The 14276-nt window shown below is 58.8% G+C and overlaps 1 protein-coding gene across 3 annotated transcripts in view; it reads right to left on the bottom strand.

Annotated features, from left to right (window-relative positions):
• Positions 1 to 7717: 7717 nt before the first annotated feature.
• Positions 7718 to 14276, bottom strand: part of CDK12 (cyclin dependent kinase 12) — a 28127-nt gene continuing 21568 nt past the window's right edge. The window contains exons 13-14 of one of the 3 annotated variants that reach the window (XM_075117072.1): positions 12283 to 12735; positions 7718 to 9699 (exon numbers count right to left, since the gene is read on the bottom strand). In XM_075117072.1, the coding sequence (XP_074973173.1) occupies positions 9011 to 9699; positions 12283 to 12735 (1142 nt within the window). In that variant the 3' untranslated portion in view covers positions 7718 to 9010. Of the gene's footprint in view, positions 9700 to 10917; positions 11367 to 12282; positions 12736 to 14276 lie in introns of those variants that run through there. The other 2 variants (XM_075117073.1, XM_075117074.1) reach the window with 2 other exon arrangements.

The raw sequence follows: 14276 nt of genomic DNA, 5'->3' as shown, positions 1-14276 counted from the left end.
CAGAGCCCCTGCAGCCGCCCAGTGCCCAGCGTCTCCCCCAGCTGTGGCTCCTCTGCCCACCTAATCACACCCTGCTACAAGGTGGGGACCCTCCTGCCCCCCCCGCCAGCGGTTTCAGCAGCACCGGGGTGGCCGGGCCAGCACTGAGCCCGCAGGGCCCACCCAGCACCTCCCGGCGAGGTGCTGGGGCAGGGGGCAGCCGGGGCCGCGACCCCTCTGGCAGCGGGGCCAGGCGGCAGGCGGGCACGGGGGCCAGGCTGGCACCTTGCCTGGCCAGAGGATTAGCCGTGCCATGGATACGGACTCCCCAGGGGCTGCTGCGCTGCGGGGCTGGGGCTCTGGGTGGCATGGCATGGTATGGCACGGCATGGTACGGCATGGTATGGCACGGCGTGGCACGACACGACATGGCACGACAGGCATGGTACGGCATGGCATCGCTCAGCATGGCGTGCTGTAGCATGGCGCAGCATGGCGTGCCGTCGCACAACATGGCACGGCGCAACGCGGCATCCCTCGGCCCAGCACAGCCGCCCCCGGGGCCGAGCACCAACGGGCTCTCCTGGGCAGGCCCCGCGCCCCGGCCCCCCGCCTCGGCCCCGCCGCCCCCCGCCTGGGAGGCAGAGAGTTAAAGCGGGACCCGCCACACTATAAATTTTGCATCGTGCGGGGGGAGCTGGGCGGGAGCCAGGGGCTGTCTCTAGGTAACAATAAACACCCGGGCAGGAGCAGCTGGTGCACCGACTCTCTCTGCATCACAATGCTGGAATAACGCTAATAAACCCACCCGTGCCTGCACCGCCCGGCCGGGGCGAGGGTCCGGCCGTGGGTGAGGGTCTGGCCATGGGGCGAGGGTCCAACCTCGGCGAGGGTCCGGCCATGGGGCACAGCATCCCACCGCCACTCACAAGGGCAGCACAGGCCCCTGGCTGCTCCCGGCGAAGCATCCCGGGATGCCAGAACAAAAGGGTCCGACGGGTCCGGCCGTCACCGCCATCACGGCGCAGCAAAGGGCTGGGGTCTGGTGACGCCACGTTTGCCTGCAAAACGCCAAAGCCAGCACACGGCGGCCGCTCCCCACGTGTGATGTGCCGCCGGCCGTCCCCGTCGCCCCCGCGAAGCGGTGGCATCTCGGCCAGTGGTCCCGAGCACCAGGAAGCCCAGTGCCACGGTGCAGCCGGGCCCGGAGCCCCCCAGGACCTTCCCAGCACGTGGCTGGTGGCTTCGAGGGGCCAGGGCTGGGCCCCCACCACATTTCACACCTCCCACATGCCTGGAGCTGGGACCAGGTGCTCAGGGCTGTGCCCCCCACCCCCTGCAACGTGCTCCCCACTTCTCCAGGCAGGCAGGAGGTGCGTGGGGGCCGTGGGGGTCCGGCAGCGCGGTGCCGGCCATCCCCGCAGGCTGCAGTTCGCATTCCAGCGCAGGAGGCAGCTGTGCCACCACCCCGGCGTGGCCCCCCCCCAGCGCCACTAAATATTAATGCCTTGCCCTACATTGCGCCGCGGCACCTGCCACCGGCGAATGCCCCCCCCGGCCCCTCGCAGGGCTGGGCGGCTGCCCCGGCACCGCCGCACGGCCCGGCACCCCCGGGGCTGTGCCAGGAGGTGTGGGGGGGATGCGCCTGAACCAGCTGTGCCCCCCTGCCCCCTCCCCGGCGCTGGGTGCAGGTTAAAAAGTGAGGGTGGAGGCACGGTGGGGTGTGGGGGCAGTGGGCGCTGAGAGCCCCCGTGGTGCGGGAGGCTGCGGGCAGAGGGGCTGCTGCCATGGCACAGGGCTGGGGGCTGCCCTGGGGGTCCGGGACACCCCCCGGCCCCCCCCCTAACCGGGGAGTCCTAGCGAGAGCAACCGGGCAGCAGATTTGGAGCGGGGTTTGCTGGTGAATTCGCTGTGAGAGCAGCTGTGCCGCTCCCCCCAGCACCGCTCCCCCCAGCAAAGCCCCCCCCACCACTGCCGCCAACCGCAGCCGAGGACGTGCCACTCATCACACGTGTGCCAGGCAGCACCAGGGGGTGGCCGCGGCCCCAGCGCCCGCCTTGAGCCCCAGCCAAAAGTCCAGAGCCGAAAAGTAGGGGGTGATTGATGGCAGTGTTTGGCGGGTAAGCGCACCCCGCGGCCCAATCCTCCCACCTTCCCCAATTCCTCCCCTGCCCCTATTCAGAGATCATGTTGTCTCATGTCGGTCCCAGAGGCACCATTAATTAAAAATACATCCAATTAAATGGCAGGTGAAAGCGTGCAGGCACAGGCCCTCCCCCGGCACCCCCCCGCGCCTTGGCTCAGCTGCGGCGGCGGCGGCGGGGAGGGCGATGTGCTGGGTCGGGGTGCGGTGCCAGGCCCCATCCCCGCTGCCACCGGGTGCACTTGAGTGCCCCGTCCCCGTACAGGCGGCTGCTGCAGTCCCTGGGGTGCTGGGGTGTGGTGGGGTGTGTGTGGGGGTCACCCTGCCCATGCCCCCCCTCCCGCCAGCTGGGCGGCATGTGGGGCACAGCGGGAGGCGACGGTGGTGGCGGTGGGCATGATGGCCGGGAGGGGAATGTCCCCAAAAGCGAGAGGTGCTCAGCCCCGGCGTGGCGGAGGGGCACGGGAGCGCTGGCACATGCACTGCTGCGGCGTGGGGACGTGGGGACGCGGGGACGCGGGCTGGAGAGACGCTGGGTGGCTGCCAGGCCCGGCCCAGCGCTGCTGCAGCATCCCCGGGAGGTGGCACCGGGGGGTACGAGGGGGCTGGGGAACCCCCCGGGCAGCGGCGGCTTCGCTTTCCCGCTAATTGGAGATGTTAATCTCGGGTGCCTTTCCGCTCGGGGTGCTGGCAGGAGGCACCAGCTGTGCCGCGCCGCCCGCGCCGCCTTTTTAATCAAGCTGCCGGTGTGGCGGGGCGGGGGGCGCGGGAGCTCGCCAGGCCGGGCGGCCCCGTGGCACAGGGACCGCGTCACCCCGCTTCTGTCCCCCTCCAGGAGCGGGGATGGGGCAGGACCCTTCCCATCGAACCCCCCAACCCCACCCACTCCTGGCAAACCCCATCCATCCCCTGTGCCACCGCAAAGGGCATGGTGGGCACAACCCGGTGATGCCATCTGAAATGCCACCACTGCCCTCGAAACATGTTCCCGGTGCGGCGCCCTGGTCCCGTGGGATGGAAAACACCGGGTCCAATGGGATGGAAAAAGCACTGGGGTTCACGTGCCCGTCCTTCACCCTCAAAATCCAACCCCAATACCCGCCTTCCTCCTCCATCCCCGGCACATCACGGCCTCCGACACCTCCACATTCTTTTGGTGGTTTTATCCCCCTCCGGTTCCTTTTCGATCCTTTTATTCCCCCCCCCCCCCCCGCCCCCAATCAAATGCCAAGGAAAGGTGTTAACGGGTTTTTGGAAGGAAACGTCGAAATTGCAAGAAAAAAGCTTTAATGCCGACAGCCGGAGCAGCTGGAAGGACAAATATAGCCGGGGAGGAGGATGAGGACGCAGTGGGAGGTGGTGGCCGTGCCGAGAGCGACACCTGGTGACTGCCGTACACGGACACGCATGAACACGCGTGTGCGCGCGCCCCAGGTGTGCGCACACGCGTGTTCACGCGTGTGCGCACACCTGGGGCGCACGCACACGCGTGAGCGGGGGTGCGGGTGCAAACACACACGCTCACGTGCGCACGACGAGCCCGTGGTGGGCGGTGCAGCCGTAGCAAGAGCTGCTTTTGCCAGTGGGGAAACTGAGGCACGGGAAGACCAGCTGCCACGCCGGGTCACCGAACGGCAACGCAGAGCCAAGCTGTGCCGCGGAGCCGCTCCGGGGGTTTCACTTTCCGCCCTCGGATTCGGATCCTTCCACCACCCGGATCCGTGGAGCGCCGGGACGTGGCGACGGCTGACCCTGCTCCGGGTGGAGGGTCCAGCGGGAGAGGGCGGCCGCCGGCATGGGCAGCGCCGCGACGGGATCCGGCTGCCCCGCGGTGACTGGCAGCGCCGAGCTCCTGCAGCCTTCGTGGGAAGGCCCCTGCTCCTTGTCCTCTTCCTCCGTGAGCCCTCGCCAGTCCATCTCCACCACCACGCCTGGAGGAGCACCCAGCACGTGCTGGGCTCACCGTGCTGCCGGGGTGCCGGGGGGTGCCGGGATGAGCGGGAGAGCCGCCCGCACGAGGACTGCGGAGATGCAGGAGCAAGGAGGGCCGTGCTGGATCCCACGGCCTGGGCCAGGCGATGGCACCGCGAGGAGCCGGGAATGGTGGGGCCGAGCAGCCGGGAGAGCCGCGGCTCCGCCGAGCGTAACCCAACGGGGGAAGAGGCGAGCACCGGAGATTTACAGCGCCGGCTCCGCGAGCGCCACGCGGCCCCCGGCCATTTGGCACGGCAGCTGCTGCCGGGGAAGTTCAATGCAAAAATAAATTAAATAGAATAAAACACCCTGGTCACCTTGGGACGGGGCGGAGGCGGCAAGCGGGATGCCGCCAGAGCCGGGGCCGCGCGGGGATGGCCACAGCCACCCAGGGGCTTTGTCTGCCCGCGGTGGGAAGGTGGGTCGTGGCAAAGCCCAGGCCGGCGTCGTGCCTGGGCTGGGTCCCTTCTGCCGTGCCAGGGCGATGCCTGGGAGCCGAGCGGAGCAGCCTGGCCGCCTCCCGCCCCGGGCAGGGACCAGGAGGATGGATTAGCTACCCAGCCGACTGCACGGCTCCCAGCTGCCCCGCTAATAAATCAGGAGGAGGGCGGCCGGGCGGCCAGGTTCGGCTGCTCGCAGGCTCGCTCCTGCTTTCAAAGGCAGAGTAAAGCACCCGGCGCTGAGGCCGCCTCCGCCCCCCCCCACCATCTGCACAGGGATATATTTTAAGACGTGTCAGCGGCAGGGATGCTAAACCAGGCGAAAGGAGAGCAAGAAAGCCGGGCTGGAACGGGAGATGACGGCCAGGCTCTGCAGAGAGGGAGGCATGGCCACAGTGCAGGGACCCTCGCCGTGGGGGGAGCCCTGGAGACCTGCAGCCCCCCACCAGCACCCCCTCATGCTCCCCGGCCCGGTGCTCTCTCTGCTTGCCCACCGCTGGCACGGGGGTGGCCATAGCTGCCCGCCCACCCCCGCCCGACTGCCTCCGGCAGGGTCACTCAAGGAAGCAAGCGAGGGTCTGCCCGAGCCTCGACCCGTCAGAAGCTGGTGCTGGGGAGCAAACGGAGCCCCTGGAACAGGACCAGCCCCCACCTGCACCCTCTGCATCTGCCCCAGCCCCACATCCTGCCCCTTCTCATGCACAGGGGCTGGGCAAAGCCTCCTCCAGCCTTCCCGGGAGCTGGGACCGGTGTGGAGAAACACCCAAGGAAGGGAGATGGAGGACACAGACCCTCCGCCTCGCCCACGGCTCCCTGCCCGTGCCCTCCCGGCTCAGGGCTGGAGCAGAATCCAACCCCAAGGCACCCCGGGGGCCTCTCCAGAGCCCAGGGGGCTGCAGGGAGCTGGGGGAAGGTTTGGAGAGAAACCGTAAGCGCCATCTCTTCCCTTTCCGACCCCCACGGCACCGTCTCCTCTCCTGGCTTCGCTTCGGATCCAGCTTTCGTCCTTCCTCCTCCCACCGCAAGCGAAGCCCCAGCTCCGGTGTCCGGTGCCGGACACCAGCACCCATCAGAGCTGGGTGGCACCCGAGCGGGTAACGAGGGCTCGGCCCTGCTCTTAATTAGCAGAGTCGAATCCGGGGGCTGACAGACAGTTGCGGCCTCGCAGGGCAGAGGGCTGGCGATGCCAAGTCCCAGCCGCCCTTGCCGGCCCGGCGCCGGCGCCAAGCTCGCTTACCGGCACCGCCGAGCGCCAGGCCACGGCGCCGCGGAGGGCAGGACGAGGGGAAAAAGGGCTTTTAAAGGAAAACACAGTTCCCGTGTAATTTGCGAAGGCTACAGCAAGCAGTGCGGTAATTCAGTGCAACGGAGCAAAAGGCAATACAGTAACAGGAAATATTTAATTTTCCAATCTCCACTTTCCATTTTTATAAACTGAAAAGAAAAAATTTAATATATTACAAAATATCTGTACAGAGACAAAGGTACAACCAAAAATAGGCGCGCTCAGTCTCAAAACGAAACTCAGGAGAGGTACAGCGAGAGCCTTACCAGACGCTTCTCTGCTGGGTAACTGGCTACAGCGTGTTAGACATTGGCATTAAACCCAAAACCGATCTGTGTGGAGGAAGAAAGGAGGGGCGAATTGCCATCTAATGACTTGTCTGTAACCTGCACCACATTTTAAATCCTTGTAATGCACAATTTCTCCCCCCCGCCCCCCCCCCAGTAAATCCTTTTGTCTTCTTTACACAGACCCTTTAAAAAAAAAAAAAAACAACAAACAAAAACACCAAAAAAAAAAAGAAGAGGAGCTGCTGGGAGGGTGGGGAGAGGCTGGAAGGGCCCCCCAGCCCTGTGACCAGGGCCAGGCTGGCTCCCTCTGGCCCCCGCGTGCGCCCTTCATCCTTGCAGGGATTGACAGCCTTTTACTGGGACCAGTCAAGAAAAGCCACTGGAGAGGGAGCCCCGGCCCCTGGCAGCACCGGGGCTCTGCCCAAACCCCCCCGGGTGGTCAGCGGGCACGGACGAGGGAACGGTGAAAACCACCTTCCCCCCGGCACCTCCTGGCCCTGCGGGGACAGTCGGCACATGCCCCCGAGCAAGGGACAGAAGCCTGTCTGTCTTTTGCTCGAGGTGGGACAGAGGGACAGGAGCCCACCCTCGCAGTCGCCGTCACCTCTGAGGTCCTCAGCGCATTTTCAGCCCCTGCTGCAAAACAAACCGGTGCCAGAGAAGCGTCCCCGCGGGGCCGGCAGCACCGGAGGGAGCCAGCAGCACCGGCACCGCGCCGGCTCCGGCTTTGCTGTTGCAAAAACTGGGACAGGCCTCCCTAAACTGCGCCTACGACCGGGAGCCCACGGCTGGGGGGGCACCGGCTCCGCGGAGCAGGCAGAGCCTGCGAGAAGGCCAGGCTTGCGGCGGTGGCGTAGGGACCGCTCGGCTCCTCGGCAGCCTTTGCTGGGGATCTGCCAATTTGGAAAGACAATAAACGGGCATCGCTTCCTAAGAGGATTCAGCACTGGAACACGACTTTCCCTTCCAAATTGGATGGGTTCAGGAAGAAAAGCCAGAACAACAGCAACAAAAGCTCCACCACGGACCAGAGCTGGCGGCTGCACGGTGGGAAGAAAAAGAATATATAGAAATTAAAACACCCCTCAAGAGGCGACTGGTTTATTTAGTGCACTCTGCCTCTTACAGAACGCCTTTTATTTTTTTCCCTCCTGCACAATTAAAACCAAAAACCAAAACCCAACCAAATTTACACTTGGAATTTCGCAAAGGGTGTTGCTCCTCGGTGCTGACTCAGCGCTACCAGAGCTGGGGCCTCGCACGTTACCACCACTCTGTGTGTGTATATGTATTTATTCCCTCTCCCCTCCTTCCTCCCGCGGCAAAGCTGCCGGGTGCAGCCGCGGCTCTGGCTGCGTAAGGCAGCTTTTCCCCAGTTCGAGAAGCACCGCCTAGTCAGGTGCTTTTATTTTTTGTTATTATTTCTTTTTAAATTTATCTCTCTGTATAAAAAGAAATTAAATCAAATCCTGTTAGTAGCAAGAAGGTCTCTCGCCCCCCGGGCTCCCACCCGTTTAACACTTCAGAACACTCGTCTCTAAAAAATCCAAAGAACCACCGTACGTTTTCCATAGGAAAGGCCTACTCGGAAAAAAAAGCTCATAAATATGTACCTTTGTTTTATTCATCTCTTTTAAGTCTCATTGAAATGGACAACATCGCAACTTTCTGCGGGAGGAGAAAATTCATCGTAAATACTTCCTCGACAACAACAAAAATATATATGCTTATAGAAATGATACATTAACACCTGGGACGCCTCAGCGTAGTGAGGCTGGGGAGCCCGAGCGAGCCCGTCGGGACACGCACCGCCAGCCCAGAAGGCTGCCGGGGACGAAAGACGCTCCGACCTGGTGGCAATTCCCCACCGGAGGTTGGGTTTGGGTTCTTTTTCCTCCTTTTTTCTTTAATTCTTAAAGTGTTTTGGAAGTTACGAATTACAAAGAAATACATATTTCTAAGTGAGGTGTTCGCTTCGGCTCTTGGGGGGGGGGGAAAAAAAAAAAAAGGAAAAAGAAATAAAAAAGACTATTCCCACTGCAAAGTTACGGCGGGAGAGACACGAAACCCAAAGAGACCCTTCACAAAAGCCAATTTACTCAGGCTCCGGGCAAGAGCCAGGACCTGGGCCCGGAGCCGCCCGGGCAGGGCGCGGGGCCTCGGCGCGGGGCCGGAGGGGGCGGCCGGGCGCTTTGACATCGCTTTCTGCCCATAGACAGGCTGATACAGGCCAGTGCCACGTCCTGGGTCTCCACAGCCGGGACAAGGGATCCATCACTATATTCCCATTTCTTTCTTTTTTTTTTTTTTAATTTTTATTTTTTTAAAGGGCAGTGGGGTTAAAAAAAAAAAAACAACAACCACCAAACCTAAAGAAATTGCTTTGGGAACCCGACTCTCCCGCAGCCCTACCTGAACAGCACCCGGCGCTTCCCCCGCCGCGAAGCGCCTGCGTCCAGCTTGTGAAACATTTCTTTTTTTATTTCCTTCTTCCCACGTGGTTGGGTTTGTTTCATTCCCCTTAATTTTAAACAATTCCCAACCCCCCCCCCCCTCCCCGCCCCGGCTCAGGGCAGAAACCTCATCACTCTTTGGGGTAGGGGTTGGGTTTTTTTTTTTTTTGTGTGGGTTTTTTTTGTCACTAACCAAGCGCGAGAGGTTTTGGCCAGCGAGGCACCCGAGCGGGGACCCTACAGTAAAGTCACGGGGCGCCCGCTCGCAGCCTTAGCATGGAATACAACAGGGAGCTTTGCAGCAGCTGAAATGCGGACAAGACCTTGCTCTGGCAAAAAAAAAAACAAAAAAAAACACAAAACAAAAAAAAAACAAAAACAAAAAAGTCATGTCGCTAAAGGTGGAGAGGCGAGGGAGGGGAGGACCGGCGCGAAAGGCGCAGCGCTCAGTACGGAACCCCTCTCCCCCGTCCGCCCCGCGGAGGCACTCTGCCAGGCCCACGGTACGCCTTCCCGTAAGAAGAAGTCGCTTGGGTCGGGGCACCCCAGCTGTGACCTGTTCCTGCCCCGCTGGAACCGGCGCTCCCCGCTCCCAGCTCGCCGTAGTTTTGTATTTTGGCCTCTGGATGTACCAGCGTGTTGTTGCTCCCCTCGGCTTTCGTGAAAGATTGCCCGACCGAGTGTATGGCGACGGGGACTCTGGCGAAGCGGAGGTCCTGGTCCCCTGGAAACTGGACAGATCCTGTGCCCTGGTAATTACTCGTCTCCCCAAGGTGGCTCACGGAGCCCAAGAAGGTCCTGCTTTTCCCCAGAGGCTGCGCAGAGGGTTCTAGTAGCGTCTGGCCCGAATTCAGCTCCTCGGCACCAAATCCCCCCTCTGAGCCCTCGGTGCTGTAAGTCCTGGAGGAGTGGGACCTGCCATAGTCCGCGGCTCTCGAGGCTTGGTGTTCGTGCGTCGCGTGGCTGAGCGACTCCGCTTCTTGCTGGGAAAAGAGCTGCAGCAGCGCAGCCGTCACGGCCGGGTTCAACTCTTGGGCTGCGCTGGAGAGATCGCCTTCGGACAGAGGCGGCGGCGGTGGCGGTCCAGGGGGCTCGGGGGGTCTCTTCTCTGGTGGGAGAATGCGAGGAGGACATGCTGTGGAAGGGTTACTTCTTTTTAACACCATCTTAAAACATCACGCGAACAGATATAAATACATTTGTATGAAAAAAAAAAAGAAACCCAAACAGCCTACTGAGACAGCCCGCTCTCCAGGATGCGCTGGAGAAGAGGCGGAGAGTTTTAAAAGCTGGCATTCGCTGCAAGACCAATGCAGATGTTCATTAACGTTTTCCCCGTACTCACCCCGTCCCCCCACGCTCCCACCTAGCCGGCAACAGCTGTCCCAACGCATGGGCACCCGTGGAGGGAATTCCCGCTCTCGGATCAAAGGCTAACGCCGAGCGGGAGGCAGATGTGGAGCCACGCGACACCACGTGTTCCCCAAAAGCGGGGGTCTCCCGCCGGAGGGACGCCGTGCCTCGCTGCGCCGGTACCAGGCTTGCCGGCAGCCGGGCGGCTGCGCGCTGATGGAGCGTGGCCCTGAGGTATTGGTTTAGAGAAAAAAAAAAAAAAAAAACAAACAAACCAACCAACCACGCAAACCCCAGCCCCCCACGTTCCAGATCCCGACTGCACCCGCAGCAGCCCGAAGGGAGTGGGTACACCCTCTCCTGTCCCCCTCTTTGCTTCTTACCAGAGCCGGCCCTGCTTCGCCTGGTTTATGACCTTTTTACGAAGTACGTTTCCAGCGTACAGTCCAAAACAACCTCAATCCACAAATATTCGCGTGCAACGTACAGACTGTGCTGGAGCATGAGGAAGTGATTTTGCCCCCCACCCCTCCCCGCCCCCATCCCTTCTCCCCCAGCCCCCCCGCCCAAATCAGACCTAGAGTCACGAGGATTTCTGTTTCAAAGGACCCCTCCTAGCGAGAACAAAAGCAGCCTTCACACACCCACACCATCACCAGGCTCTTACTACTTTGTATTACTGCTTTTTGAGGCAGCAGGAAGAACAAAGCAGCCTGGTTAGGTGGTGGGAAAGGCAAGAGGGGAGCTCGGGCCCTCCCCCTGCTAAGGCAGCGACACTGCAGAGGGGAGGACGCAGCTTCCCGAAGGACGCGCGCTGCTCCCGGTGCCGACTTCGCTCACAAAACCAGTCCTGACTCCTGCAGAGCAACACAACTGCACTGACTCGATCTCGTTCATCGACAAAAGCGTCGGCTACACGGTGATTAAAGTTATTACTGGCGATGACGTAAGAGGCCACGAACACCTTGTTTGAATCAGATCCTCAAATCATTTGCAAAACTGGTTATTAAAAAGGTCAAACTTTATTGTGAAAACCAGTAGTCTTCCAGGACCACCCCTCCACCCATATCAGTCAGTCAGTCCACTTTAAAACTAGATTGTATTTAAATCCAGAAAACAATCTTCAGGTAATTTTAAAGCCAAGCTGATTTGGGGACAGCATATCATTTAAAATAATTATAAACAGAGAACAATGTTATTTGATTGAATCTGCTCTACAATAACCTAGTTATCTTCCAGTACTAGGGCAAAAAAAAAAAAAAAAAAAGGAAAAAAAATGCACGATCACAACTGGCTTGTGGTGGGCGGGTGTGTTGAAGGCACGAGAACACAGCACGTTCAGCTACATTGCAGAGGAGTTGTGTATCGGGCCAAAAGAGGCTCCCCGGAGAGTCTGAGACATACTCAGGAGGCGCTTCTAGAATTTGGTGAGGTCGTCACAGGATGTTGCTAATAATTCAAAAAATCAACAGAAACAGAAGACATGGAGACATTTACACCCACCTTTGAAAAGGAAATCCAAGAGTTCACTGATACAGTCAGGTCTTTTAAACATGCCTCTTACTTGCTCTACAAGAACCAGACGTTTGGCTCCACTTCTGAAGGCACTGAATTTCAGGACTTGTAAGAGTCAACTCTACATATAACCAGGCAGACCGAAGCTGGATGCACAAGTTTCTGATGTACACAACTGCCACTATCCCTCCCTTCCAGCACTCTCCAGTATTTCAGCTCGCTCGTACTTTAAAAATCATCTCTGCACATTGGTTTTTTTTGTTTGTTTTTGTTTTTGTTTTTTTCTTTTTTGAGAGGGCTGGAAGGGAATGGTGAAAAAGATTGTTGGGACAAACAATAAGATGGGCAAACCTGCAGAGATCCACCGTCCTGTGCAAAAAATCTACCTGACTGTGAAAAGCGATTACTAGGGGTATTAGAGGAAGAACTGAGCCTCCGAGTTTCCCTTCCATTTTTGGGCAAAACCCAAACCCTTTTATCTTCACTGACCCATTCACAGTGGAGCACTAATGGATTTTATATGCTTTGGAGATGCGAAGCAGAGTAAGTATTTTCGTGTTTTGGCTTTTTACGGTTGTTAAAACCTCCTAAGCAGTCCAGCACTTACCGCAGGGAGTGGGTCAGTGTCTTTCTCAGTCTTGAAATCTGAGGCTTGACCACATTCTAGCACCCAGCACCTTTCCTCCTCCCACCCACACCCCCAGCCTCCCTCTGTCACAATGTCACAACACTCAAACGTCTCGGTTCCTCCTGGCCACGGTTAAACTAGAGGCACTCATATGGAATACTTTAATTGCTTGAACAAGTGCGTGGCATCCACGATGCACAAGGAACGGTCGTGATTATTTACCTGTACTTTCCTCCGGATGCATTGTAGGGGTTTTCCTTGGCCCCCGTTGCTCACTGCTCTTCTCCCCGTTGCTCTCCTCCAGGGTTACAACAGGCTCCTGGCTCTTCATCAGCTGACTCAGCAGAACGGCCAGCACGTTCTGCATATCTCCCTGAGCGCTGGCTGTTTCTGGAGTCGCCTGCTCCTCTGGTAGCTGGGCCTCCACGGGTGGCTCTTCTATGGCTTCCTCTGTTGCTGCCGCCGCCGCCTGAGACTCGTGCTGCTGAGTTGTGGCTTCTGTCAGAGCGTTGATGGACTGGTTGAGAGCCTCCAGCTGTTGCTGCATCTCTGGGTTAGAGTGTACGTTCAACAGCTGGGCCATCTGTGGGACACTCAGATCAGTCTGGCTCTGCAGCAAGTTCAGTAAAACAGCTAGTTCACTCTGATTCAGCTGCTGGGTGATTTCTCCAAGGCCTGCAGGAGACACAAGAAGCATCACAGGAAGGTTAGGCAAAGCTACATCACACTGGTTTGTAATCGTGACACTGCGCGTACCAATGAACGCCTCATCTCCACACCCCCGGGCCGGGGGAAGGCACGGAGGCTCCAGGAGGAGGATTCCAGGATAGTTTGCTCAGATTTCCACCATCAGCTTGCCCCCTCCAGACTGCGATCAGCTCTGAACAGCGCTGCAGCAGCACCCCGTGGTACCGCGCACACACTGCACTCACCCAAGGCTACAGCTGGGAACGGCTCTGCTAGCCAGAGAGGGAAGCTTCTTCACTGCCCCCTCAAACCGACCAACGTAACTGCTTGTTAAAATCAGCTCAGCTAGCCAAACCTCCCCGCTCCTCGGTTAGCTAACCGGGGGCATCCCAGGAATCAGACTGGTGAGCAGCTACACCACTAGTTACGGCGGCGAGTCTGAGGACCTGTGACGAAGGCTGGAAACCCTTAGCCCACTTCAGTGGTAATCAGAGCGGCAAGTCTGGCAGCAGCTCAGCCCCTCCCAAGGTCTCCACAGATGGAAAGCGCTCCCTCCTGCACTGGAAAGCAGGTTTCCCAGGATGGAGCGAAGCTGCTGCTTGGGATGGAGGAAGGGTGTGTTTCACTGACACAGCAAAAGAAATTAGGTCAAGCAGAAGGCAATTCCTTGCTGAAAGCTGGCCTGGTATCAGAGGACTCTGTCCTGACCTGCAAGTATCCAGGTTAGGCTAAAATACAACCCTTGGGCGGCATCACCTCCCTTTGCACCATGCTGGAGCACAGCCTCCTGAGTGACAAGTGACGAGGGTGTCCCTTCACACTGACGCTGACTTTGTAAGTCAGACTTTCTGGGAAGAAGGGTGCGAAGGTTTGGTTTTAGAAGCTGAAAATCAAGCTCCCCTTTGCTGGCAGGCAACTAAGAACGTGACACTCACTTTTCTCAGCTGTTTGTTAATCCAACCACCACCTTTTGTCCATCTGCCATCTTTCATTGAACACATGGATTGTGCATTCCCTGGAGCGAGAACTGTCTTCCTTGTTACTTGTCAGTACAAGGTTTGACACAAAGGAAGCTTTAGCCGATATCTGGGTTTTTATAAGGCTTCTACAGAACAATCAGCATGGTCTGAGCAGCTTTATGTATCTCTACATTCCCAGGAATCAAAATGCCTCCCCTCCAACCATTTTCTAGACGCAGGAAGGTTGGTCGCAGCTTGGGAAACAGCGCACAAGTCCTGGTCCTGCAAGTTTTATGACCAAGTGATCTTTTCCACAACAAGCCAAGTGCAATAACGTACACTTTTGCCCAGCAGCCACTAGTCTGTTATATCCCATGCCTAATCTTTATTTAGCTTGATCAACAAGATCAAACTTCAGCTCATTTGCACACCCTTTACACGGCTGTACCAGCCTATTATCTGTTACTTCGCTGGCTTAAGTGACTCAATGACTCCTTTCATCATTCTCCGTGAAAGCACAGTTCAGAACCAATAACATAACTCATAGAACAAATTCACAGTCAGCTCAGC

This window comes from Phalacrocorax aristotelis, chromosome 23 (assembly GCF_949628215.1).
Source record: "Phalacrocorax aristotelis chromosome 23, bGulAri2.1, whole genome shotgun sequence".
NCBI lineage: Eukaryota > Metazoa > Chordata > Aves > Suliformes > Phalacrocoracidae > Phalacrocorax > Phalacrocorax aristotelis.
The sequence above is the reverse complement of the archived record's forward strand: the minus strand, read 5'-3'. Positions and strand labels throughout refer to the sequence as shown.